A 26,944-nucleotide genomic window follows, 5' to 3' on the forward strand; every position below is an offset into this window, starting at 1 on the left:
GTGAGCTGTTTGAAAGACTCTGCTCTGCCAAGGTCTTCACAAAGTTGGACCTTGGTGAAGCTTATAACTTGATGAGGCTCCAGGAAGAAGAATGGAAGACTTTCTTCCATACCAGGTATGGACATTAAGACTATTTCAGTGGTTCTCAAACTTTAGCAACCCCAAAGACTCCCATTTTGATTTACATTTTTTTGCAGACCCCCAAGCCCATCACTCAGCCCCAGGCCCCACCCCCACCCCTTTCCCCAAGGCTCCACCCACCTCTTCCTGCCCCTGCTCTGCCCCTGCCCCTCCTCTTCCCTGCCTCTTTCCTCTTCCTCCCTCCCAGCACCTCCTGCATGCCGCTGAACAGCTGTTCCCCGGTGTGCAGGAGGTGCTGGGAGGGAGGGGCAGGAGCTGATCAGCGGGGCCTGCGGACCCTCTGGAGAACCCTCACGGACCCCAGTTTGAGAAACGCTGGACTATTTGATCATATGGTTTGGGTTGTGCAACACTCTGATGACCTTCCAGTTTCATAAATGACATCTTTAGGGACATGCTGGACCAATTTGTCATCATTTGTCTGAACGACATCTTTGTTTTCGCCAAAAGTCAGGCCCTCCACAATCATCATGTGCACATTGTCTTGGAGAGACTCCATCAAACCCACGTCTACGCAAATGTCAAGAAATGAGAGTTCAGTCAGGAGACAGTGGAATTTTTAGTATACAGTTACAAACACGAGTTACAAACTGACGAGTCAACTACACACCTCATTTGGAACTGGAAGTATGCAATCAGGCAGGAGGTCAACCAATGAAATTAATAGGCAGCAGATTTAAAATAAAAAAACAGAAGTACTACTTCACACAATGCAGAATCAACCTGTTGGACTCCCAGGGGATATTTGTGAAGGCCAAAACAATAACAGGGTTCAAAGAAGAACTAGATAAGTTCCTGGAGGATAGGTCCATCAATGGCTATTATTCAGGATGGGCAGGGATGCAACACCATGCTCTGAGTGTCCTTAGCCTCAGTTTGCCAGAAACTGGAAGTGGATGACAGGGGATGGATCACTTGATGATTGCCTGTTCTGTTCATTTTCTCTGAAGCACCTGGCATTGGCCACTGTCAGAAGACAGGATACTGGGCTAGATGGACCACTGGTCTCACCCAGTATGGCCATTTTTATGTTCTTATGACAAGCAGCATATTGGACGAGGGGCCCCAGTTCATCTCCCAATTCTGGCTGGAATTTCTCAGACTTCTTGGCATCAAGTCTCTTGCCTCTCCGTCTATCACCCACAGACTATGGGGAAACAGAGTGTGTCAATCAAATCTTAGAGCAGTATTTTTGCTGTCTTCTGATTTACCACCAGGGCGTTTGGCTCCCCCTACTGTGCTATAGAATAGGTAAATCCAGGGCCTTCGAGTTACAGCTGCTCAAGTCCTTGAAGATCCACCCCATCTTTCACAACTCACTTGTGGAGACCTACACCAGGAACCCATACTCAGACTGCTCCAACCCTACCATCCATATCAGTATGTGAACGGGAGGAGTACTTGGTCCACCAAATCCTCCACTCTTGATGAGTTAGGGGAAGACTTCAGTACCTGGTGTACTGGGAAGGCTACAGTCCGGACGAGTAGTCTTGGGAACAAGTAGAGAACATCCATGCCCTGACCCTATTGTGGGAGTTCTCACGGGAATGCCCTGAGAAACCAGGCCCCGAGGCTCCTACCAGGTGCCCGTGAATGTCGTGAATCAGGCACTGCAGCCAAGCCAGTTTCCGGGCAACCTAACAAGTGCAACTAGCCTGTAGTAGGCTGTCAGATTGGATACACAGCCTGATTGGTGGGAAATGTCAGAAGATTGCTCTTTAGTGCAGCAGCAGTAGTTTGGTGGCTGCTCAGAGCTAAAAGCTCTTGCACCTGCTTGTTCCCACCTTTGCTCCCACCTTGTTCCAGTCCTGCTCCTCCTTTGTTCCTCAGACCCCTGCACCTTTGAACCCAGCCTTGCTCCTGCCTTACTGCCCTTCAGATAACCCGTCTCTAACCTTTGGCTCACATTCCTGACTTCTGACTCCAGCTCTGCCCCTTGGCTCTGGCCGCTAACTCCGGCTCTGATCCTGGGCTCCTATTTCTGCCTACCAACTCCAGCTCTAGCCACTAGGTGTGACTCCTAGTCCAATCACTAGGCATGACCACCCATGTCCTGAACTCTGCAAAACGCCCCCCGAAAAGCTACAAAGATAGACAACATGGAAAAAGTAGCTGGCCAAGCAGGGCTCAAAATCAGTTATGCTAAAACAAATATCCTTGCAACCCAGATGTCAAGCAGTAATATCACATTAAACAGCAAAAATATCAAGGAAGTACATTAGTTCATCTACCTGGACAGCACCATATTAGCTAATGGAGACCTCAAAAGGAAGAGACATCAAGGAACGGAACAGCACCCACAACATTTACTTACTTCAGCAATGTATGGAAATTAAAGATATATAGCACCAGAACAAAATTGGGAATTTTCAGTTCAAATATAATCTTGATGCTAACATCCAGCTGTGAGAGCTGGAGATCTACTAAAATGTTTGACAGAAAACTTATTAAAAAATAAGTGCTGTGATGGGGCAAGGCCAGATGGCTATAGGAAAGTAATGAGAAACAGATGTTAGCCCCAGGCTAAACAAATCCCTGTTACCATGGTCACCAAATGACAGTTGCTCCAGGTTAATCAAGACATCTGAGGCCAATTAAGATCCTTCCAGAAAGCAGTGGAGACAGCTAGATTGATTGGGACACCTGAAGCCAATCAGGGGCTGGCTGAAACTAGTTAAAAACCTCCCAGTTAGTCAGGTGGGCGCGCATGTCAGGCGCTGTGGGAGGAAGTTGAACTGTCGGAGAGTCTGAGCAGTACACACAATATCAGGCACAAGGAAGGAGGCCCTGAGGTAAGGGTGAAGTGGAGCTTGAGGAAGTGGGGGCTGCTGTGGGGAAGTAGCCCAGGGAATTGTACGCGTCCTGTTTATAAAAGGTCAGCTACCATAGCTGATGCTATTAGGGTCCCTGGGCTGGAGCCCAGAGTAGAGGGCGGGCCTGGGCTCCCACCTTTGCTCCCCCTGATTAATCATTGAGACTGGGAGACAACAGAGACTGTGCAAGGGAGTATAGTTTCTCCTCCCCTCCCTCACTGGCTTATGATGAAAATGGCTCAGTAGGCTGTGACCCTTGCCTCTAGAGAGAGAAGGGTGACGTGGAGGGTCACAGTGAGCCTCTGAGGCTAGTGAAATCTGCCAGGAAATGCGGGACCCACGGAGACAAGGACAGAGATTTGTCACAATTGGTGTCAGGGATGGAATCATCGTTCACATCGTGGCGGAAGGAGGTTTTTAAAAAAAAAAAAAAAAAGGGCACTGGGGTTTTGGGTTTTGTTTTGTTTTGTTTGTTTGCTTTGTATCACAATGGAGGTGGGAAGAGCCCTGGTACAAGCCATGGCAACCTAGCAGGAGTCCACCTGGGTTCAAGCAATGGCGCAACAGGAGTCTATGTGGCTACAGCAGGAAACCAATCAATTATTGATGGGCCAGGTGACCCAAGTTCGTTCCCTCTTGCGAGAGGTTGTGGACCAGCTAAAGATCCTCACCACCTAGGCCCAGGGGTCCGACGGGACGCAAATCCTGAAGGCCATTGGTTGTCTGCCAAAGATGACGTCGGAAGATGACATAGAGGCATATCTCCCGTCATTCGAGAGGACTGCTCAGCGTGAGGTGTGGCCCCAGGAGCAGTGGGCCAGCATTCTCGCCCCATTTTTGTGCGGAGAGGCCCAGAAGACCTACTTTGACTTGCCTGCTATGGATGCCACTGACTATACTGGCTTAAGGTAGAGATCCTAGCACGATCAGGGGTGACGGCAGCAGTACGGGCCCAGAGGTTCAATGAGTGGAAATACCAGGGGAACAAACCCCCGAGATCCCAGCTATTCGACCTAATACATCTCGCATGGAAGTGGTTGCAGTCTGAGGCGTCCAGCCCAGAGGAGATTTTGGAGACCCTGGTCATGCGAGGACTACCACCAGATCTTCACAAATGGGTAGGCCAGAACAAGCCGTCCACCTATGACAAGATGATCACGCTGGTAGAAAGTCGCATAACAGCCAGAGAATTGACCCAACTACCCAAGGAAGGCCCCTTTCGAAGCAAGCACTCAACCCCAACCCTGGAAGGTTGGGTAGCCAAACATCTGGGGAGTCCTAGGTGGAAGAAGGGGGGGCAAAAACCAGCGGGGACCCCAGAAGGAAGGGATTGGCCTGAGTGGGGGGAACCCTGGGACTAAACCCCCTAACCTCTGTGATAGGGGAATGATTAAAAGCAATTATAGATGCTTTCCAGTGGAAGCCAATTGGTGTGAGAGAAAAACGGTGCCCAATAGAAACTTTATGAAGAACTCTTTGCAGGAAGGGCATAATAATAGATCTCAATGCCATAGTGCAAATGAAAGCAGCAGCAAATGACAGAGAGGAATAAAAGAGACTAGTTCTTCTTTGAGTGATTGCTCCTATGCATTCCAGTTAGGTGTGCGCGCTGCGCGTGCACGGCTCTTCGGAACATTTTTAGCCTAGCAACACCGGCGGGCCGGCTGGGCGCCCCCTGGAGTGGCGCCGCTATAGCGCTAGTTATATACCCCAGCCGGCCCGTCCGCTCCTCAGTTCCTTCTTCCCGCCCGTGACGGCCAGTTGGAACTGTGGAGTGCTCGTCGTCCTCCACTTACCTAGCTCACCTTGGTTCTACTTTTGTGTTTAATGTATATAGTTAGTTGTTAAAATTGGTTAGTTGAGTAGTCATTAGATAGATTAGGGGGAATTAGGGGGGCTTAGCCCCTCTTTTCCCGTCCGGTGCGGGCGTATGCCCAAGACACCGGGATTCAAGCCCTGTGCGGCTTGCCAGCGGCACATGCCAGTTGGGGACCCTCACGACTCCTGTCTTCGTTGTCTCGGCGAGGGACATCGACCAGATAAGTGCCCCATTTGCAGATCATTCAAGCCGCGAACGAAAAAGGAGCGGGACATTAGATTACGACAGCTCCTCATGGAATCGGCGCTTACCCCTGCGGTGCCGACACCTTCAGCTCCACCGTCGTCCTCGGTGCGGAGCGCTCCAGCGGTCCCCGGCCGGTCCGGTACCGAGACTGTTAAGAAGCAGCCGGCACCGAAGCCCCGGCACCGCTCCCATTCACCATCTGGGAAACGGAAGCCGCAGCCCAAAGCCGTAGAGACTGCTACGTCGAGACCACTAGTCCAGCAGCCAGTAGCGGCGCCTTCGGCACCGACCTCGACTGCGCATGGCCCGTGCGCGGTACCGTCAACTCCGGCACCGGCTGGGCCGTCGAGTCCGGTACCCCCGCGCTCCCCGGTGCAAACCGTGGTTGAGCTGCCTCTCCTGTCCACGCCCGAGACGTTCTCGGCGGCAAGGGAGCTCATAGAGCTAACAGAGGCACCGAGCCTCCGGCCCCCGGCACCGCTGGTGCGGGCTGTTCCGTCAGTGGGCAAACCGGCCATGGTACGGCCTGCCACCCCTGACAAATGGGATAGAAGGCGATCCAGGTCCCGCTCCCGGTCCCGATCCCGGAGACGGTCACCTTCCCGCCGTTCAAGGTCACGGCACCGGTCTCCATCCCGGTACCGCTCTCCTTCTCGGCGCCGGTCGCAGTCCCGGTACCGCTCCTCATCGCGGTACCGGTCGTACTCCCGGAGGCGTTCCAGGTCCCGGTCCCACTCTCTGGACCGTCGGCACCGAGGAAGGTCCGGATCCCGGCACCGCTCCCGACGCCGTTCTCGAAGCCGCTCCCGTCGACGACGGTCGAGATCGCGGTCGACCTCCCGGTACTCTCACGGTCGAAGGTCCCGCTCGCGCTCCCGGTACCGAGACGATCGGCACCGGTATCCAGCACCGTCCACGGACAGACTGGTGGCATCGACAGCGCAGTCCCTGAGCGCCTCTGCCCCCCCATTGCCTTCCCGTCAACCGTCGGTCGCTTCACATGACGGCAGCGGTGCAGATTACCGCGCGGACCCACAAGGACAAGACCTTGGTCCTCAGCAATGGGGCTTCTGGACCCCCTGGGCTTGTCACGAGGCTCAGGGCGCCCCCTCCCTCCCGCGACAGGGGCCCTCCGACCACAGGGTGCCGGAAGCCACCGTCAGCAGGCCCCTTCCATCGCCTCCGGTTGAGGTTCCACCGCCGCCGGTGCAGGCGGAACATCCCGTGGAGGCGCCGGCTTCGCACCCCATGGACGAGCCTCAGCCACTTCCCATTGATCAGGGCCATTCCTCTTCTTCCTCGCCCGATGAGGCAGTGGCGGGATCCTCGTCATCCGATCCCCCACCGATTGACTTACGTGCCCATCAGGACCTCCTTCGTCGGGTGGCACAAGCTGTCAACCTCCCGGTAGCAGAGGTCATCGAGGACGAGGACCCGATCACTAATGTGGTCAGAGCGGAGGCCCCCATGCGAGTGGCCCTGCCTTTTGTTCGGACTATCCAGAGAAATGCCACCACACTCTGGCAGTCACCTGCGTCCATCCCTCCCACTGCCCGCGGAGTGGAGCGGAAGTACTCGGTACCCCCGACTGGGTACGAGTACCTGTACACCCACCCGGCACTGGACTCCCTAGTTGTACAGTCGGTGAATGACCGGGAAAGAAATGGGCAACCCGCGCCAGCACCGAAGTCCAAGGACGCGCGCAGGATGGACCTGTTGGGCCGAAAGGTCTATTCGGCTGGCGGCCTCCAACTACGCATAGCCAATCAGTTGGTTCTCCTGGCCCGCTATGCCTATGATAATTTCGTGGCCCTCTCTAAGTTTACAGAGTTGGTTCCCACATCCTCCAGGCAGGAGTTCTCAGCCCTGCTAGAAGAGGGCAAGAAAGCTACCAGGTCCTCCATTCAGGCCTCACTGGACTCTGCAGATTCCGGAGCCAGGACCTTGGCATCAGGAGTAACAATGAGAAGGATCTCCTGGCTGCAATCGTCCACCTTGCCGCCAGAGGTTCAATATACATTGCAAGACTTGCCCTTCGATACCAAGGGCCTGTTCTCGGAGAAAACGGACTCCAGAATCCAGACCCTTAAGGATGGGCGCATTGCCATCCGTACGCTGGGCATGCACATGCCTGCGACACAGCGGAGATCCTTCAGGCAGCAGCCCTTTCGCCCGTTCAATCAGTCCAGGTCACGGCATGACAATGCACGCAGGGGCAGACTGAACCGCCGTAGACCATCGGGCAATCGGCGTACCCAGTCCCAGGCGCCTTCCAAGGCCCCCCAAGGGCCGAAGCAGGCGTTTTGATGGGACGCCCGAGGACGGCCCATCAGTCTCTCCCCCGGATCCTTCCCCGTTATTTTTCAATCGTCTTTCCCACTTCCTCCCGGCGTGGTCCCAGATTACATCGGACAACTGGGTGCTACGCACGGTAGAGTCTGGTTACCATCTTCAGTTTGTTTCGCCCCCACCCTCCCACCCACCCACCCCGTCCCTCTTCAGGGACCCCTCTCACGAGCAAGTCCTCTTACAAGAGGTCGAGTCTCTGCTGAGCTTGGGTGCTATAGAGGAGGTGCCGAGCGATCTGCGAGGCAGGGGATTTTATTCCCGATATTTCTTAATCCCCAAGGCGAAAGGAGGTCTACGACCCATACTCGACCTCCGAGAGCTCAACAAATACCTTGTCAAGCTCAAGTTTCGCATGGTGACCCTGGGGACTATCATTCCCTCCCTGGATCCGGGAGACTGGTTTGCCGCCCTCGACATGAAGGATGCGTATTTTCATGTCGCCATTTACCCTCCTCATCGGCGCTACCTGCGTTTCATTGTCAAGAATACGCACTACCAGTTCACAGTGCTACCCTTTGGCCTCTCTACAGCGCCGAGGGTATTCACCAAGTGTATGGCAGTGGTGGCCGCGGCCATCCGCCGTCGTCGGATACATGTCTACCCTTATCTCGACGACTGGCTAGTCCGAGGACCATCCCGCCAACTGGTGGCGTCCCACATGGCCACGGTCCTAGCCCTGTTTCAGCGTCTAGGGCTTATGATAAATGCCGAGAAGTCGATGTTGACCCCTTCGCAAAGAGTGGAGTTCATCGGTGCGGTCCTGGATTCCAATTTGGCCAGGGCCTGCCTGCCCCAACCTCGGCATCAGTCTCTGGTCTCTCTAGTTCGAGACCTACAATCTTTCCCACGGACAACGGTGCGTTCCTGCCTCCGCCTTCTGGGCCACATGGCTTCGTGTACGTTCGTCACTCAGTACGCGAGGTTGCACCTTCGCCCGTTTCAAATTTGGCTTGCGTCAGTGTACCGGCCCCACCGCGACTCCATCGATATGGTAGTCACGCCCACGAAGCCGGCCCTCGCTTCGCTCACCTAGTGGCTGGACCCAGCTGTCGTGTGTGCCGGAGTCTCTTTCCGCCCTCCTCAACCATCCATCACTCTGACCATGGATGCGTCAGAGCTGGGGTGGGGGGCGCACCTAGCCGACCTGCACACCCAAGGTCTTTGGTCGCCCCGAGAGCTCTCCCTCCATATCAATGTCAGGGAGCTGCGGGCGATTCGCCTCGCCTGTCAAGCCTTCTACTCCCGTCTCCAAGGGCGTTGTGTCGCGGTGTTGACGGACAACACAACGGCGATGTTCTATGTCAACAAGCAGGGTGGAGCCCGATCTTCCCCGCTGTGCACGGAGGCGATGCTACTGTGGGACTTCTGCATAGCCCACTCCATTCACCTGGTGGCGTCCTATCTTCCAGGGGTGCAGAACACGCTGGCCGACCATCTCAGCAGGTCGTTCCTGTCCCACGAGTGGTCCCTCCGCCCAGATGTGGTACACATGATTTTCCGGAGGTGGGGGTTTCCCCGGATAGACCTGTTCGCCTCCAGAGAGAACAGGAAGTGCCACCAGTTCTGCTCGTACCAGGGTCGCGCCCCGGGCTCCCTGTCGGACGCATTCCTCTGCCCCTGGACGGGTCACCTACTATATGCCTTCCCTCCGTTCCCGCTCGTACATTGGGTGCTTCTCAAGCTTCGGAGGGACAGAGCCCACCTCATACTCGTCGCTCCGGCCTGGCCGAGACAGCACTGGTACACTCTGCTGCTCGAGCTATCGGTACGAGATCCCATCCCTCTACCCTTATGGCCGGACCTGATAACGCAGGACTTCGGCAGGCTCCGCCACCCGGACCTGCAGTCCCTCCATCTGACAGCCTGGTACCTGAGTGGTTGACCCACGCTGAGCGGGCTTGTTCGCTGGCGGTCCAGCGAGTCCTGCTGGAGAGCAGAAAGCCCTCCACTCGCTCGACCTACCTCTCTAAATGGAAGCGATTCGCCATATGGTGCGACCAGAGAGACATGAATCCATTCGTCGTACCTATCCCAACGATCCTGGACTACCTCTGGTCACTTAAAGAGCAGGGTCTCGTGGTCTCATCGTTAAAGGTGCACCTGGCGGCGATATCTGCCTTCAGGTTGCCCGTCGGTCACCAGTCCATCTTCTCCGATCCGACGGTTTCCCGCTTCCTCAGGGGTCTAGAGCGTTCCCGCCAGTGCGGCCTCCGACTCTGCCCTGGGACCTGAATCTGGTCTTGAGCAGGCTCATGAGAACCCCCTTTGAGCCCTTGGCTATGTGTTCGCTGCTCCACCTGTCGTGGAAAACAGCTTTTCTCGTCGCCATAACCTCAGCGAGGCGAGTTTCCGAGCTCCAGGCCCTGACGGCCGGTCCTCCGTACACCATCTTTCATGCGGACAAGGTCCAGCTTTGGCCTCACCCGGCCTTCCTCCCTAAGGTGGTGTCAGCCTTCCATGTAAATCAGGACATTTTCCTTCCCGTTTTTTTCCCGAAGCCTCATGCCTCGAGTCAGGATCAGCAGCTGCACACCCTGGATGTCCGCAGGGCCCTTGCGTTCTACATACAACGAACAAAATCCTTCCGGCGTTCGCCACAACTGTTCATAGCAGTTGCAGAGCGCATGAAAGGTAAACCGGTCTCCTCTCAGAGGATTTCCTCATGGGTCACTGCATGCATCAGAACATGCTACGAGCTGGCTGGTGTGCCAGCTAACCGTCTCACCACTCACTCTACGAGAGCGCACGCCTCATCTGCCGCCTTCCTGGCCCATGTTCCCATTCAGGACATCTGTAGAGCGGCCACCTGGTCTTCTGTCCACACCTTCGCTTCCCACTACGCGTTGGTGCAGCAATCCAGAGACGATGCAGCCTTTGGCTCCGCAGTCTTGCACTCTGCCACGTCTCACTCCGACCCCACCGCCTAGGTAAGGCTTGGGAATCACCTAACTGGAATGCATAGGAGCAATCACTCGAAGAAGAAAAGACGGTTACTCACCGTTGTAACTGTTGTTCTTCGAGATGTGTTGCTCCTATCCATTCCAGACCCGCCCTCCTTCCCCACTGTCGGAGTAGCCGGCAAGAAGGAACTGAGGAGCGGACGGGCCGGCTGGGGTATATAACTAGCGCTATAGCGGCGCCATTCCAGGGGGCGCCCAGCCGGCCCGCCGGTGTTGCTAGGCTAAAAATGTTCCGAAGAGCCATGCACGCGCGGCGCGCACACCTAACTGGAATGGATAGGAGCAACACATCTCGAAGAACAGTTACAACGGTGAGTAACCGTCTTTTTCCACCCTTTGCACCAGCATTGATATGGGATGGATGTACTGCTACTAAAGGATAATAGGATAATAAGTAATAGCCAACATGGATTTGTCAAGAACATATCATACCAAATCAATCTAATTTCCTTCTTTGATAGGGTTACTGGCCTAGTGGATGAGGGCAAGCAGTAGGTATACCTTGGATTTAGTAAGGCTTTTGACACCATCCTACATTATATTCTCATAAGCAAACTAGGGAAATGTGTTCTATATTAAATTGGATGTAAAACTGGTTGAAAGACCGTACTCGAAGAGCAGTTATCAACGATTCACTGTCAAAGTGGGAAGTCATATATAAGGGGTGCCACAGAGCTCTGTCCTGGGTCTGATATGTTTCAACATTTTCAGTAATGACTTGGATAATGGAATGGAGAATATGCTTATAAAATTTGCAGATGACACCTCCAAATACTTTGGAAAACTGAAAATGACCTTGATAAATTGGAGAAATAGTCTGAAATCAACCAGATGAAATTGAATAAAGAAAAGTACAAAGTACTATACTTAGAAAGGAAAAATGAATTGTACAACTACAAAATGAGGAATAACTGGGTAGACGATAGAATGGCTGAAAAGGATCTGGGGGGTTATAGTGGATCACAAATTGAATATGAGTTGACAATGTGATGCAGTTGCAAAAAAGACTAATATCATTTTGGGGTGTATTAACAGGAGTCTTGAAAGTAAGATATTGGAAGTAATTTTCCTGCTTTATTCAATGCTAGTGAGGCCTCAGCTGAACTACTGTGTCCAGTTCTGGACGCCACACATTAAGAAAAATGTGGATAAATTGGAGAGCAATAAACGTTTTAGAAAACCTGACCTATAAGGAAAGGTTAAAAATACTGGGCATATTTTGTCTTGAGAAAAGTAGGCTGAGGGGGAACCTGATAGTCTTCAAAGGCTGTTCTAGATGATGGTGTTCAATTGTTCTCTTTGTCCACAGATGGTAGGACAAGAAGTAATGGGCTTAATCTGCAGCAAGGGAGATTTAGGTTAGATATTAGGAAAAACTTTCTAACTATAATCATAGTTAAGCACTGGAATAGCTTCCAAGGGAGGTTGTGGAATCCCTGTCGTTGGGTTCTGAAAACAGGTTAGACAAACACCTGCCAGGGATGGTGTAGGGTATACTTGGTCCTGCCTCAGCACAGAGGGCTGGACTAGCTGAGCTCTGGAGGTAACTTTCAGCCCTACATTTCTCTGAGTCCCTCAGTATTCTTACTAAAATGTCAGCTGCAAAAGGCATAATTATATTGACATTAAAATTAACATCCATGGCCTTTAGAGCAGCAGGACCCATACCTTTGAAGGTCGTGCCCCCCTTACCCCATCTATGGCCCCCCCCCGGGGCTGGGAGTGGGGCTGTGGCTCAGGGAAAGGGATGGGAGTGGGGCTGTGGCTCAGGGAAAGGGATGGGAGTGGGGCTGTGGCTCAGAGGAAGGGATGGGAGTGGGGCTGTGGCTCAGAGGAAGGGATGGGAGTGGGGCTGTGGCTCAGAGGAAGGGGGGATGGCAACAGGGGGAAGGGGGCCAAGGGGGTAGATCCGGGGCCGGAAATGGGGCTGAAGCCAGGGGGCTGAGGTTGGGGGTGGGGGCGGGGGTGGAGCTTCAGCCAGGCTGTGGTAGGGGGCAGGACTTGGAGCAGAGCCAGCCAGGCCGAGGCTGGGCCTAGGCATGGGGCTGGGAGCTGGGGATGCAGCTGGGGGCACGACCAGAGCAGAGATCGGGGTGGAGAGGGGCTGGGTGGTGCTCTCTCCCTGCCCCCCTATGGGGACTGGCCTGGGCCCTGCCATGTCCCCCTGGACATTCTTCTACACCCCCCTGGGGGGTGGGGTATGCCCCACAGTTTGGGGACCTCTGCTTTGGAGTCAACATCTGATTGAGATGAATGGAAGATGTGTAAACCTATTGCAAGAGTGCAAGAGCTATTGTTCCAGTCTGTGACTCAGAGAGAATATTGTGTTCATTCAATAAATTTGCTTCACAACTGTAAATGCTAGAAACTTTTTTTAACATGAAAGCTTAACTTCTGTAGAAATTGGTGAGATGGAGAGGGAGATATAAACACAAGTTGGTTTTATTGCTGTTATTTTTATTACACTGATCTAGCTATTGTTAGACTGCAGCTAAGTGATTTTACCATTTTCCCTCTACCCCTTCAAATTCTGGCTGCATTATCCCTTTGATAGCTGCTCTTCATCCTCTCAGTTCAGTAATTTAATCTCTGGTTGGGAAGAGAACAGTTTTCTCAAAAATAAATGCCCATATTGCTCCGTAATAAGCCGGCAAAGAATGAAGCGGGAGCAAACAAAGCATTAGTTTACCTCTCATATGTTTCTGATGTCATGTAACTACTTCTTTTAAATCAGAGAGGCAGGAGTGAGCAATAGTTTTCTTCCCCATCCTTTATCCAGTTGTAGATGAGACATTAGTGTATAGGGTATAGAATCAAGTTTAATTTTATTATAATAATGGTTTGTAAACATTGCAGTAGAGCCAGTGATGAGAGGTTTTCAGCCAGATGACTTGTTTGTTCATTAAAATCTGTGTGCTGGTTCTTGGTCTTGTCTTTCTCTAATGCTTTCTGAATCATAATGAAAATATTGACAAAGCTTTTTTTGTTTTGTTTTTCTTAAGTACCTTTTCAAAAAGTCATGCGATTACCACAGATTAATCTTTTTTTAATAGGAAAAACAATGTAATCCAACTTGTGATGAATCTGAGGAATCCAATCTTTATGAAGGTTTAAGAGAGATTTTCCCACAAGATTATACCTCCACCACTTTCACTGAAACTGACTCAGGAAAATTACAGGTCCTGGCAAAGCTGTTGGCAGCAATCCGTGAACTCAGCCCTTCTGAAAGGTGAGAGAGAAAGAAAGGTAGGAAAGGCGTATTTTTAGCTACTTTTGAATTTAGATGATCTCTTTGATTATCCCACTTTCTGTTTTCACTCAAACATGATGCCAAAATATTTATCCTGAGGGATCTGTCACTCCGCACAGCTACCAAGCATACTTATTCATACATACATGTATTCTACTCTATAGCTTTGCCTCTTGTTAAAATTATTAACATAGGAATTACAGCTGGTGAACACTTGTCTAAGTTTCTGTTTCTGTTATTTCTGGACAGATACTTGGTTTTTCTTTTTCATGCTGAGTTCTACCAAGTAAGCAGATGTCTCACACTGAAACTACTGTTCTGTGACATACTGCCTGTTAGTTGCATAGACTTTCCAGCACTTTGTATCCCTTGGGGGCAATCATTTAATGTGCTCAGTATTTTAAACTGTTCAATAAAATATTTTGTAATGACTAGACTGTGAGCTCTCTCCTGTATAGTCATGTTTATGACTAGCTGTCATTCAGGGTTTTCCTTTTACTCCATTTTAGGAGACATTAGCTGTCTATAAGTTCCTTTTCAAAAGAGAATGTCAGGAAGAAGCACTCCCCAGTGTGTCAGTATAGAGGGAGCTGCTGTCTCCTCCTACTGTTAATTTACAGCAGAGGTTTTCAAACTGTGGGGCACAGTTTGTGCCCTAGGGGGGCACAAAGGAACATTCAGTGGGGCAAGCAATGACACCAGGTAGCTTGGGCATCAGCCCCATGAAGCGGGACTTGGGGAGGAAGCGCCACCTCCACTCACCGTTTTCAAATTTTTGGAGCTGAGCCCCCACTTTGTTATAATTTTTGGTTGTGTGCCCCCCCCCGCCCCAACCTTGACAGGCTGGGTGGCCCGCTGAGGTGAGTCAGGGGATGGAGGTGGCTTTCCCTCCCTGAGCCCCACCATGCGCGGCTGGCTCAAGCCATCTGGCCTCGCCGCCTGCCCCCCGAATGTTCTTCTATACCACCCTAGTGGGGCATGCTCCACAGTTTGAAAACCTTTAAAAGCTGTTGCCTAAATGGAAGGCAGAAATCTGGGGGCATGTATAATATGTAATCTGCCCCACATGCCCTCCCCCCCCCATGTTGCCTCTGTCTATCTCAGACAGGGGTACATGGTAGACTACATTATTTGGAAAGAGGTACGCAGCCTAAAAAGTTTGAAACCCATGATTTGCAGCTTGTGCTGAGGCATTACTTTGTGACAAGTCTTGTTCAGTTAGATCTCTTCCCCACCCTTCCTCATTCAGTACAGTCTTCCCCAGAGATTAAAGGGGAAGTCTGCACATCTCTGAAACAAAGTGATTATGGAGTGATAAGTGTATCCGATAAAACATTGATGTAGTAGATGTAAGTGGGATATCAATAGCTCAAAAGACCAGGAGACCAAGTTTACCAAAAATATCTGTAATATTTACAAAGTCGTTTGCCCTCCTTTTTCCATCATCCCATTTTATCCAAACCCCAGCTTGGGGAAGAGGAATTTTCTTCAGATAAATGACCCCCATTTAGCCCATCTGTAATTCCACTCCTACTCAGAAATCTCTCAGATTGTATGGTGATGCCACAGCAGCTTTTTCTTTAAGTGGAGCCACTTACAGGTGCATATAGTTCCTCTTAGTTTGTGTAAGTAGAAATTTTATAATCCTATCTCTGTGCTTGGTCCTGTTTGTACATTAAGCAAAATCCTGTTGAAAAAATAACATTAATAATTTATTTGAATGCTTCACAGTATGTATGATGTGTCTTTATTTGCAATGCCAAATACTTCATTTTTAAAGAGAGGTGAGTAAAATCAGGCTGATGTGCAGTTTTTGTCTGAGTTGTCATTTGAGTTCTTCAGTTGTCTACAATAAATAAATATAATGCTTTATTAGATTTAACTACTTATGCACAACATAACAAGTTCTTTGTTTCTCTGATTGACAGAATTGTGTTGGTATCTAATTATACACAGACACTGAATATTTTGCAAGAGATGTGCAAACATTATGGATACTCTTATACAAGACTTGATGGACACACTCCTATCTCCCAGAGGCAACAGATTGTGGATAGTTTTAATAATAAATTCTGTTCAGCGTTTATCTTTTTGCTGAGTTCGAAGGCTGGCGGTGTAGGTCTGAACCTTGTTGGAGCATCTCGTTTAATTCTGTATGATATTGACTGGAATCCAGCCACAGATATTCAGGTTTGATAGAGTTGTGTGTATCAGGGATGGGATGTGGACCAAATGGGGTTTTAATTGATGAGGAGATAGCTTCTAAAATGTCAGACCTTAAACCTCTGGTCCATATTGAATATTGCTCAGCCTGCATTTAGACAAGTGTAATTATGTGGGGAAAGGAGGAAAAATTTGTCTGGCCGATTGTTTAAATTAGCTTTGTCTTCACATCAGAAACACATCTGAAGGATTCCCATGCAACTTTGTTATCCATATCGATCAGCTGTTGAATCTCTTTTTGTATTGTGACATTCAGCCAGGAGATGCTTGTCTCTAGTTTGAATATTCAGGGTAAACTTAAATTAGAACAGCTGATTGGGACAAACAAGGAGCGTAAAGTTTAGGGGAATAAATCTCTGGTCTCCCTGGAGGGGTTTCTCATATGGCCCAGTCTTCTGTTGACTTTGATTTTCTAGTAGAATGGCCATCATCTCTCTCTTATGTTTCCAAACGAAAATTAAATTAAAACTGCTGATCATTGTGTATGGTGTGTGCTGATGAAGAAGGAGCTCAGCTACATCTGAGTTAAGGGGAGAGGTCCCGAGTAGCATGAAGAAAGGGACAAAATCAAATGGCAGCAGATGTTACAAGAAAAAAATAAAGTTACTGCTATTCTTGTAATGATTGTGGTAGCTCTGTAGGTATTATTTTATCTGGCATAAGAGTGCTTGGATAAAACTTTTTTTTAAACGAATTTTAAATGTCTTTAAAAAAAAAATTCGTACAATTTCAATACATCGCCTCAGATTGTACAGTAATGCTACTTGCCTATCACCTGAGTGGATCTCAGAAGCTTTGCTCTTGTTCCTGATCTTCATCAGCACCATCATGTGGTCACTTCTCGTATTGCTTGAAACACAGTCTAGTAAAATCACCCACAAATATTACAGCTTGCTAAATATTGAAACCTTGTGCTGAATATGTACTTGTAACCCTTAAATTGTTGCCAAAAAAATCACTTAAATGGACACTGTCAAGTAATTTTTTAAGATGTAAAGGTTTTGTGCAAAAGCTGATTTTTCCAAACCCAACTGAAATGGACATGTTTTCCCTGTTTTTATAAATATTGAAAAAAAGGTATAGTGGGGGAGGGGAAAGGAACTTAAATATTCCTGTGCAGTGTTAGAAACCTAAATCCAACACAGTCATTCTAATACCTGAAAACCACAAGTGAAACTAGGGCTAGCAGAAATGAAATGGACTAATCTAATTTCATGTGGTAATCTAAGCAAGGTGAGAGGCAGGGAATAAATGGCAGAGAGCAAATTAGATTTTAAAAATATTTCAGATTTAATAACCTAAGATTTAATAGTAATACAGATAGACAATCTTTTGGAAATTTTTATTTTGACGGTGTCCCTTTAAGAAGCTAGCAAGTGCTAAGAACTTGATTAGAAAAGAATAAACGTTTTAGCTAATGTTCTTTTGTGTAATGAGATTTCAAATAACATCTTTACCTTTTTTTATCTTCTTTAGGCAATGGCCAGGGTATGGAGAGATGGTCAGAAACACACTGTGCATATTTACAGACTGCTAACTACAGGTCAGAAATATTATATATGTAAATGCTTCTCTAATATAGGCTGGAGGGAGGCAAATCTTGGCAAGTATAAGAAGAGGGTGGGGCACTTTTGGAAATCACATAAACATATGTCTTTGCTTTGCTCTGATTGTTCTTTTAGTAACTGATGGTAATACTCCGGCATTTCAAATTATGCAATTATCAAGCAACTGAAATCTACCTTTAGAAATACTGGTTTAAAATTAATCTTATGTATCTGATGTTTTTCAATGCAGGCTCAATAGAAGAAAAGATCTATCAGAGACAGATCAGCAAGCAGGGCCTTTCTGGGGCAGTCGTAGACCTTTCCAAGACATCTGAACATATCCGTTTTTCCATTGAGGAACTTAAAAATCTCTTTATACTACATGAAGATTCCAGCTGTGTTACCCATGACCTGCTTGAGTGCAACTGTATGGGAAAGAGAGACCATCAAAGTGAGCTTTCTGTTCTTTATCTCTTTGGCACTTGCAGGGTTGGTACATCCATTTCCAGGGACACCCAATACAAGAGGATTAAAGTAATGAAATTCTTTATTGGATCTTCATGATATTGCCTTATGCCTGATTTTTTTTTCAGATCCACAGGACCCTTTCATCAGCTGATGATGAGAAAAGATTCATTCCTTGAACTAATGACCTCTACTTTTAACAGCCTCTTAAATCCTTAAACCAATCAAGGCAAATTGGACTAGTGACAATGGTTATAATCAGGCAAGATTATTTATGAAACTCAGAGAAAGAAAGTATCAAAAGCAAGAATGATTAGATGATACAAACAAGGGAATAGATTATCAATTGGTGTAAATCACTGTAGCACTATTGATTTGACTGGGACTGTACCAGCTTACATCAGTTGAGGATCTGGCCAAAGGTGTAATAGTGCCCAAAATACAGACAACCATTTGTGGCAAGGTTATTATCTAAAATTGGAAGAGAGTGATTAGAACAGTCAGCAGAAGGGTGCAAAAACAGACCCCTAGCTTCTGCCTGTCCTATGCCAAAGATAATAGTAGTTCCACCTCCACTAGTGTTCCTAATACCTCCCTTTCCTCTCTTTCTGTGTAGTGTGGTGTTTATTTATTTATTTATTTATTTTGCATATAGTTGATTTAGATTAGGGATAGGATTTTTTGTTTTCATATGTTTTTTTAAATGTCTTAATCTTGTTTTCATTAGGATAGCTCTCCATCAGGTCTAACCTTTATGACAGACCTAGCACCTAAGAAACAGGGCATCGATTGCCCCAATAAGTTCCCTTCTTCTGATGGGCATGAGACGCTCATCTATAATAGCGCTACTAGTGTGACAATGGTGCAAATGCTGATCTCTTCTAAATAAACACACTCTGCTATCATAGTAATGACACCCAAAGAAATATCTACAACATTTTAAAATTGCATTTTAACAGTACTAAGTAAAAATGCAGTTGGTGAGACTTATTCTTCTAAAATCCTCCTAAGCCTGCCATCTAAGTGCATGTCTTCTTACCAGCAGATGCAAACAGGAAATTAAGCAATAAAAAAGGGGTTGACCCTGATTGGTTGTTTACATGTTTCCAGCAGATAGACTAGAGTTTTGCTCATTTCGCCTCGCCTCCCCTTCTCACCTAAAGTCTGGCAGGGTTTGTATAGTTCAGGTAGGGTGCTTTTATAGTGAGGAGTTTTTTTGTTTTTCACTTTACTTTTGGTTAAAGCACTCTGACAAGCAATCCACTGATTTCATTGTCTTTGTGATCTTTTCATGGCTGAAAAGCTGGGGATTCAGTTCCTGGGGGGAAATGGAGCTCATGTGAGCTGGTAAAATATACCTAGTGGATCCAGCTCTGTTTTCTATGGGCACTTGCGCAGGGCCTGTTTTTTACCTAGTGTCCTGATAGTGACTTGATCAAGAGCTACAGTTACAGGAGTATTATAGACCTTCCCAGAGGGAAAAAATTTGCACACACACCCTGATTTTGTCCAAGAAGTTATGGAGATGTCAGAGAGTGCAAGTTGTTTGCATTATGCTTCTCATATAGAGTTCTGCCAGTTTTTTCCCATACCAAAGGTAAGCATATAAGCAGCCACACACTTAGATAGAATAAGATGCAAGAGCCAAAAAATACCGTTACAGAAATACTAAAGGTGGATGCTGGGCTGAGGTTACTGGGATGGGTGGGTGTAGGGGTTCATGAGCCATGGGGTGTGTCAGGCTGGTGGGAACGGGTGCCTGGGAGAGGAAGAGGAGGGGCAGGCTGGTGTGGGGGTGGGGGATGCCTGGAAGAGGAAGGGCAAGATCGTGGGGGGTGCCTGGAGGGGAAGAGGAGAGGCAGGCTGGTGGTTGGAGGATAGGATTGCCAGGTGTCCAATTTTTTACCAGAACGCCTAGTCGAAAAGGAACTTTGGCAGCTCTGGTCAGCACTGCCGACCAGGCCATTAAAAATCCAGTTAGCGGTGCAGGGGGGCTAAGGCAGGCTCCTAGAAGCAGCGGTATATCCCCCCTCTGGCTCCTACACATAGGGGCAGCCAGGGGGCTCTGCACGATGCCCCCGTCCCAAGCACTGGCTCTGTAGCTTCCATTGGCTGGGAACTGCAGCAAATGGGAGCTGGGGGGCAGCACCTGTGGACGGGGCAGTGTTTAGAGCCGCATCTCTGCATAGGAGCTGGTGGGGGGACATGCCGCTGCTTTCAGGAGCTGCTTGAGGTAAGCACCACCTGGAGCTTGCACCCTCTGGCCCCCTCTCCCTCCCTGACCACCTGCCCTCACCCTGATCCCCCTCCCACCCTTCTGCACTCCAAGCCCCTCAGCCCCACCCCAGAGCCCACACCCCCAGCTGGAGCCCTCCCCCCCCCAGCCCAAGCTCTCAACCTCTATCCCCCGCCCCAGCCCTGATCCCCCTGCTGCCCTCAAAACCCCTCAGTCCCAGCCTGGAGCACCCTCCTGCATCCAAAACCCCTCATCCCCAGAGCCTGCACCCGCAGCCAGAGCCCTCACCCCCCAACCTCCTGCCCAGCCCGAGCCCTCACCCCGCCCCACCCCTGATCCCCCTCCCACCCTCTGAACCCTTCATTCCCAGCCCAGAGCACTTTCCTACACCCCAAACCCTTCAGCCCCACCTCAGAGCCTGCACCCACAGCCGGAGGGCCCCCCCCACACCAACCCCCTGCCCCAACCTGGTGAAAATGAATGATTGAGGGTCGGGAGAGCAAGCCTTTGGTAAGGGGGATGTAGTGAGTGGGGGTGAGGCCTCCAAGAAGAGGAGCAAGGGTGGGGCCTCGGAGGATGGGCGGGGCAGGCTGGTTGGAGGAGGAGGGACAGGCTCGTTGTGGGGGTGCCTGGGAATTGAAGAGGACGGGAATGTTCCCTGCTCGCTACTTCCTCTACATCACAGAATTGTGGGAGATGCTGAACTGCAGAACGGAACATTTCTTAGCAGTAATTTTCTCCCTGCTAGCAGTATCTCCTACAAGTCTTCCTACCCTGTATGGCTTTTTTAGCCAAAGAACAACATTTAATTTCTGTATCTACAGTTTGTGGGCCAAGTAGCCCACTGTACATAGTTCACTGGTTGGCATTCAGGTTATTGTTACTCCTATTCTAAGATGTTTTCCACAGCTTTGGAATGACTTCTGGCCGGAAGCCAAAAAGCGGGGTAGTACCAGCACAGGCTGCAACACTGAACCACTTGAACTGCAGAGAAGAGGGGAATAGCCCACGTGTCACAGAATTGCAGGAGATGCTGCTAGCAGAAAGGAAATGATCAGATAAGAAACTTTCCATTCCATCTACTTGTATGAGGACTTATACTCTGGGCTGGCAGAGGGGGATTTTTGAGAAACAAAATTAACAAGTAATTTACTCCTTTTTGTGTGTTTGGCTTTTATTGTTATAGCAGGTTTCACTTGCTATTCTGGAAAATCGAATACTGATCCAGACTGAGAATTTTCTTGGTAGTTATCAATCTCTGTTTCACTTTATCACTTTTCAGATCCTTCTTCAGAAAAGCTCCCTGTGTATAGAGGTTGCCAGCTGGGACAACATCATGAGAAGGCTGATTCAAAGAAACCTCTTTCTATGTCACAGCTGATGCAATGGAAACACTTTTCAGGGCAGCACCAGACTCTTGCTGATCCCGTCCTTGAAAGAATAAAGAATAATATTTCTTTTATTTTCCAAAATGTAACCAATCCAGCTACTTCCACCCCATAAAACTAAATTATTTTTTCCATGTACGTGATGTGCCTTGTACTCGCTGGGTGCCAGTCTTCTAAGAAAAATAAAGTATGCAGTAGCCTTTATGTTGCTGCCAAAACTCAGTTTAGGCCTTGTTTTTACGAGGAGGTTTCTGTGTAAATGTACAGCTGTTGATGTTTTTTGTAAAGTTAACGAAATACCATCGGATTAAAAGTACCTTATTAATAAATAGTTATAACTGAAAGAATTTTAAAAATTTAATTTGCTTTTCAACACATCTGCTGGTTTGGTATAATAATCAGTAGTGGTTAAACTATTTTATACAACCTCGCAGTTAGACCTAAAGTACCTGACAGTTTTCTTTCAATGATAATGATAAATTGTCATCTCTGTGTTAGTAGTAGTATATCAGCTGGATGTTCGAAGGTACATTAGGCTACAGAATATATGTGATGTTTACAAGTCTCTGACTGGATTTGTCTCTGCACCTGTAAAGATAATGGATCTGATTCACCACTACCTTACCCCAATATAGCTTGTGGTTTCAGTGGAGTTACCCCATCATAAAACTAGAATAGCCTACTGGTCAATCAGGCCCAGATTCTGAGACCACAACTTAATTGTGCTTGACCATCTTTTATGAGAAACAGCAGTGCACAGTGCATTTAGTTGAGGAAATTTAACATTCTCTGGTCCCCAGCTATACTCAATGCAAGTGCATGTTATTTCTATCTAAATACATATGGTGAACATATTTTTCTGAATCTCAAAGCATTGCATACAATGTAATTACATGTATAATATTAGGATAATAATTTTCTTTATGTGATCAGGCATAAGAATCTGAAATAGAAATTGTAGCTTTAAAAGTACCTTGTGTGATATCTCAGCTATGCAATTCCTCTCTATGAGTAGAGTATTTTATTCACAAATGTGAAAAATGGAATCTTATGAACAAAAATTTGGCATTATTTCCAGGAATACTAGAAGTTTATAGTAAGTGAAATCATTTTTAATAAAATTAAAATTGTAATTTGGAATTCATTGGTATTTATTTATTTGTATTGTGGTAGTGCTCAGGGGCCATAATCATTGACCAGGGCCTCAGTGTGTTAGGTGTGGTATAAAGACAGAACAGTTGGTAACTGTGTTTGTGTTTGGTATCTGGAGTGTCCACTATAAAGCCCAACCTGCAGGAAATAACTGTAATTGATTTGTCCTCCTGTTTCAGTTGTTCACAACATTCAGGGCTCCCGTTGCCCTGGTTCCCACTGACTCCACCGTGAATCTGTGAGGGTTTTTTGATGCATCTGTCATGGTATCTAAGTGCAGAGAATTAATGACAAGAACCAAGAAAGCACTGAACTTTCTAAATTCAATGGTTTGGGGTAGTCTAAGTAGGGGAGGGAAGTGAGAGATTGAGGGAGGCACTAAAATGTAAACACTTTAAAAAGACAAGTTGTGTTGGTGTGTGAGTCTGTGTACCCCATTGAGGATCAGAATGAAATAACCTGGTGCAAATTATTTTTGGTCAAAATCTTTTATTCTTCTGCATGATCAGTTTATTTTAGCTAATATACACCCAGATTCTCAGTTATGGTCTAGGCCATTACTGGCTAGAATTCCAGCTCAGCTCTTTGCCAGCCGAGAGTTTCTGTGATGCGGGTGGGAACTCTCATCTGGCATAAAGCAGGAGAGCTGGTTTCTGCACCTACCACTTTCTGTTCTGGTGTGTGAGCATGGTGGGGGGCTCTTCTCCTTTACACCAGTCCTCAGCTGGCCAAGATCCTCAAAGATATTTAGGCTGGAAGTTAGGAGCCTAAATAACTTTGAGGAGCTGTGCCTTAGACCCCATACTGCACTCCCATAGATTAAAACAGCCACTGTGCTGCTCTGTCACAGCAGGGCAAAGTGTGCCACAGAATCAGCAATACATGACAGGCTCTATGCCACACCTACTCTAGACAAACCGGGCTTGGATGCAGATGAGAATCTACCCCATTATTCCTGCTAAAGTACATATTGCTAAAGAGACTCAAATGCACCATGCTTTGGATTGGGGATTACCCTGATTTTAGGGGGAAATATGTTTGTTTTATTACAAAAATTGTTTGTTTCCATTAACCTCAGCTCCAAGTACCTGCTTTCCCTCATTCCAGCTTTACTTACCCTGGTTCACATCTTTAATTCAGAGAGAGATGTTCTCTCTCTCTCTCTCTCTCTCTCTCTCGCTCGCGCGCGCGCGCGCAGTACCTCATTATTCATTCATAAATTGACCAAGTAAAAATTTGCTATGCTTCTATTCGGTTAATACTGCTACTGGTGGAGCAGACTAAAACACAGGAGGTTCTAAAATGCCAGATTCAAACAATCTTTGCCAGTTGACCCAGGTTATCAGGAATTTGCAAAGTGAGATTTCAGCCTTTGCAGGCCAAATGCATGTGGAGGGAGAGTAGTTCGTTCACGTGCTTTCTATGGAATGAAAATTTGATGTTAACTGTTTTTGTTTCTGTTCATATGCAGTTTAAATAAGTGATATGTGGTGGCATGACAATCTGGGAGGCTGTACAAAGTAACAAGGGGGGAAAAAAACTGCTCTACCTTAAAAGAGGTTCTGTTACTGAGGGATAAACTTAATACAGGGATATTTTTAAAAATAGTTGTATGTTAGTATTGTCACCTTGGTATTGTCTGCAAACTTATGCATGTTTTCTTACCAGACAAAACTCTCCAAAGGCTGAAAGAGAACCTCTTTTGCTAGGGTGACCTGATGGTGTCAGCAGCAGCTCATGGTACTGTTTCTCATTGCAGTTAAGATTCAATGCACAAATGATTGCACATAAGCCGTTAGGATTTAACCAGGCTTCAAAAGCTTTCACATGGCAGCATCCATAATTCAGATTTCAGGGTGAATTTGTAAAGTAAGAGCTGCACAACAACAAAAGACTGAAATAGGGATCTAGGCATTTGCCAAAGATCGTGGACAGAAGTTTTGGTGCTTTACACTAAACTTTAAACTGATCACTGACCCAAAGCACGGTGCACAGAATTATCCTCCAGGTAGAAATAAGGCTTGATCTCCAGTTTTCTGCAGTAAACTCAGAGAGATGCATATTGGGAAACTGGTTTGCTGAACAACCCAGCTGTAAATAAAATGCAATTTCTTTATAAACTTCATTGAAAGTAGGGCAATACCACATCCTTTATAATCCAAGTGAAAGGCCACATCTTGTAAATCACAGCTGCAACCAGCACCCCATTGCAAATGTTCTACGTAAGATGGGACTCAATGCAACAGATATAAGCAGGTACCAAGGTCCCAGTCCTTGGGTCTAGCCAGGTTGCCTCATCCAAGGGGGAGGGGCAAAAGTGGCTGCGACTCACTGTTGACCTCCCTTAATCTCCAGGGTGGGTGAAAGCTAGTTCAGTCCTTGAAGTAATTTAGACCAGCCTCAGGGCTGCTCTAAAAAAATACAGGCTGGTCATGGTTCAAAGGGGTTATGCTGGTTGAGGCTTCCTATACTGCAGTGCTCTCCAGACATGTCCCTGTAATGGGCAGAAAGGGAGCTGCCTTTACTCTATACCCACTTGCGAATCCAGCCCCTTTGTGTTGCCAGAGCAGGAACCAGGGTCTGGCGCTAAGTCCTGAAAGTAAGAATTCGGTGGGAAATAATTCTCACTGAAGCATTGATACAACAGACAAAGCAGTGGGACCACGAATCTCTCTTGTAATAACAAGAATGATAATCTAAGGCCCAGTTAGGCCATAGTTCTACTAATCTCTCTCTTTTAGCTGTCTGGACCCTTGGGCTTCCCTAAGAGGATTCCCTGTTGTTTTTTTGCCCTGGAAGGTTCCCTGGAAGCTGTGGGAATGCCCTGCACAGCTGTAGTTCCTAATTCAGTAACAAGCAGATTTTCATAACTGATTTTATTCCTGGGTTATGTCTGCTTCTCTTTCCAATGCATCTCTGTCTCTGGTGGGGCCCAAAAGATGTCCAACCATGGTTTTGCTGACTGACAAAGGTATTTGGATTTACACCAACCGTTTATCAATAGGTCACAGTTATACCCTAATTTACTTCAGTTCTTCAGCCATGTTCAGGCACAGCAGTTCCTGCTGGCTGGCTGGCTGGGAGCAGGGGAAAGATGTGCTTCCTCCTCCCAAATGGCAATTGCATTGACCCAGTCATCTGGGAGCTCTCAGAGAGACAGGCACTGGGCTCTTCCCAGAGAAATCAGCTTGTTAGGGGTACTCTCAATCCACTTGTATCCCACACCAGCTGGCAGTGGCACATGAGCTCTAAACCACTCACTGGTTTTCAATCTGTTGCTGGCAGGTTGAAGCCCAGCATTCAGCATGGTTGTACCGGTTCAATGTAGCCCTTGAGCAGCCTCTGCCCATGGGGCTTGTGTGCAGATTGGGTTGCAAGAGACAGTGAATCCCTTGGACATGCAGTCAGCAATTGCTGCCAACAGTTGTCCCCCTGAACATGGATTTAATGCTAGGGGGAACGGGTCAAAGTAAATTGTAACACAGTTTTCATGTCTTGTCTGTCATTTTGACCCAAATGCTCCCACTACTGTGTGCTGTAGAGGGGAGAAAATCCTTGGATCAAAGCCATAGTGGAGCCATGGGAGTGGGGAGGGGGAGAAGGAATTAAATGATTAGATGGGATATTCCTCCTCCCAGGCTAGTCATCTGCATCCCCCCCTTCCCACTCACTTCCCACAAAACTTCCTTAGTAACATGAGGCATTCAGAAAAAGGCAGGGCTAGGAGTGGGAAGAGATGTCTGAGAAGTCACACTGAGCTTCATGTTCCCCGTAGCCTGAAGGCAGGCAGCAGGAAACATTACAGTGTTAATGCTGCTGCCCACCTCCACTCTGTAACTCTCCTCTGCAATCGCAGAGCACAGCCAGCGGGCAGGGCCGGCTTTACGCCAATTCCACTGATTCCCCGGAATCGGGCCCCGTGCCGAAGAGGGCCTTGCGCCTAAGGGGGCCCCACTCCAGGGGTCTTTGACAGCATTTTGGCGGCAGGGGGTCCTTCAGTGCAGCGGAAGACCTGGAGTGGACCCCCCCGCCGCCAAAATGCTGCCGAAGCCCCGGACCACTGCCAAGTATTCCAATCGGGCCCCGCGGGTCATAAAGCCAGCCCTGCCAGCGGGTGGCTGACAGTGGCAGGACATCTACTACTCCTGTCATGCTCTCACAGGCCTGGAACCATAGCACAGAACTTTGTATATGCTGATGATTTGAGCCTCACAACTCAGGCCCATTGCTTTAAAGGCCTTGAAGTGACCCTTACCTCTGACCTTTTGGAGAGCTTCCAAAAGTAGTGGCTGAGACCAAAACTGGGCAAATCGGTAGTCTCCACTTTCCACCTTGACAACAGAAGTGCATAAAAC

General features: G+C 48.0%; 1 protein-coding gene across 9 annotated transcripts in view; it reads left to right on the plus strand.

Moving 5' to 3' along the window:
• The window catches only part of RAD54B (RAD54 homolog B), a 131,012-nt gene extending 108,506 nt beyond the window's left edge, over positions 1–22,506 (plus strand). For 5 of the 9 annotated variants that reach the window (XM_045007501.1, XM_045007505.1, XM_045007504.1 and 2 more), the window contains exons 12-16: positions 13,382–13,557; positions 15,507–15,768; positions 17,278–17,344; positions 17,599–17,799; positions 21,332–22,505. In XM_045007501.1, coding sequence (XP_044863436.1) covers positions 13,382–13,557; positions 15,507–15,768; positions 17,278–17,344; positions 17,599–17,799; positions 21,332–21,552 — 927 coding nt within the window. In that variant the 3' untranslated portion in view covers positions 21,553–22,505. Of the gene's footprint in view, positions 1–13,381; positions 13,558–15,506; positions 15,769–17,277; positions 17,345–17,598; positions 17,800–17,941; positions 19,804–21,331 lie in introns of those variants that run through there. The other 4 variants (XR_006577371.1, XM_045007509.1, XM_045007502.1 and 1 more) reach the window with 4 other exon arrangements.
• The last annotated feature ends 4,438 nt before the right edge of the window (positions 22,507–26,944 follow it).

The sequence above is a fragment of the Mauremys mutica genome, chromosome 2 (genome assembly GCF_020497125.1).
Source record: "Mauremys mutica isolate MM-2020 ecotype Southern chromosome 2, ASM2049712v1, whole genome shotgun sequence".
In the NCBI taxonomy this organism is placed as follows: Eukaryota; Metazoa; Chordata; order Testudines; family Geoemydidae; genus Mauremys; species Mauremys mutica.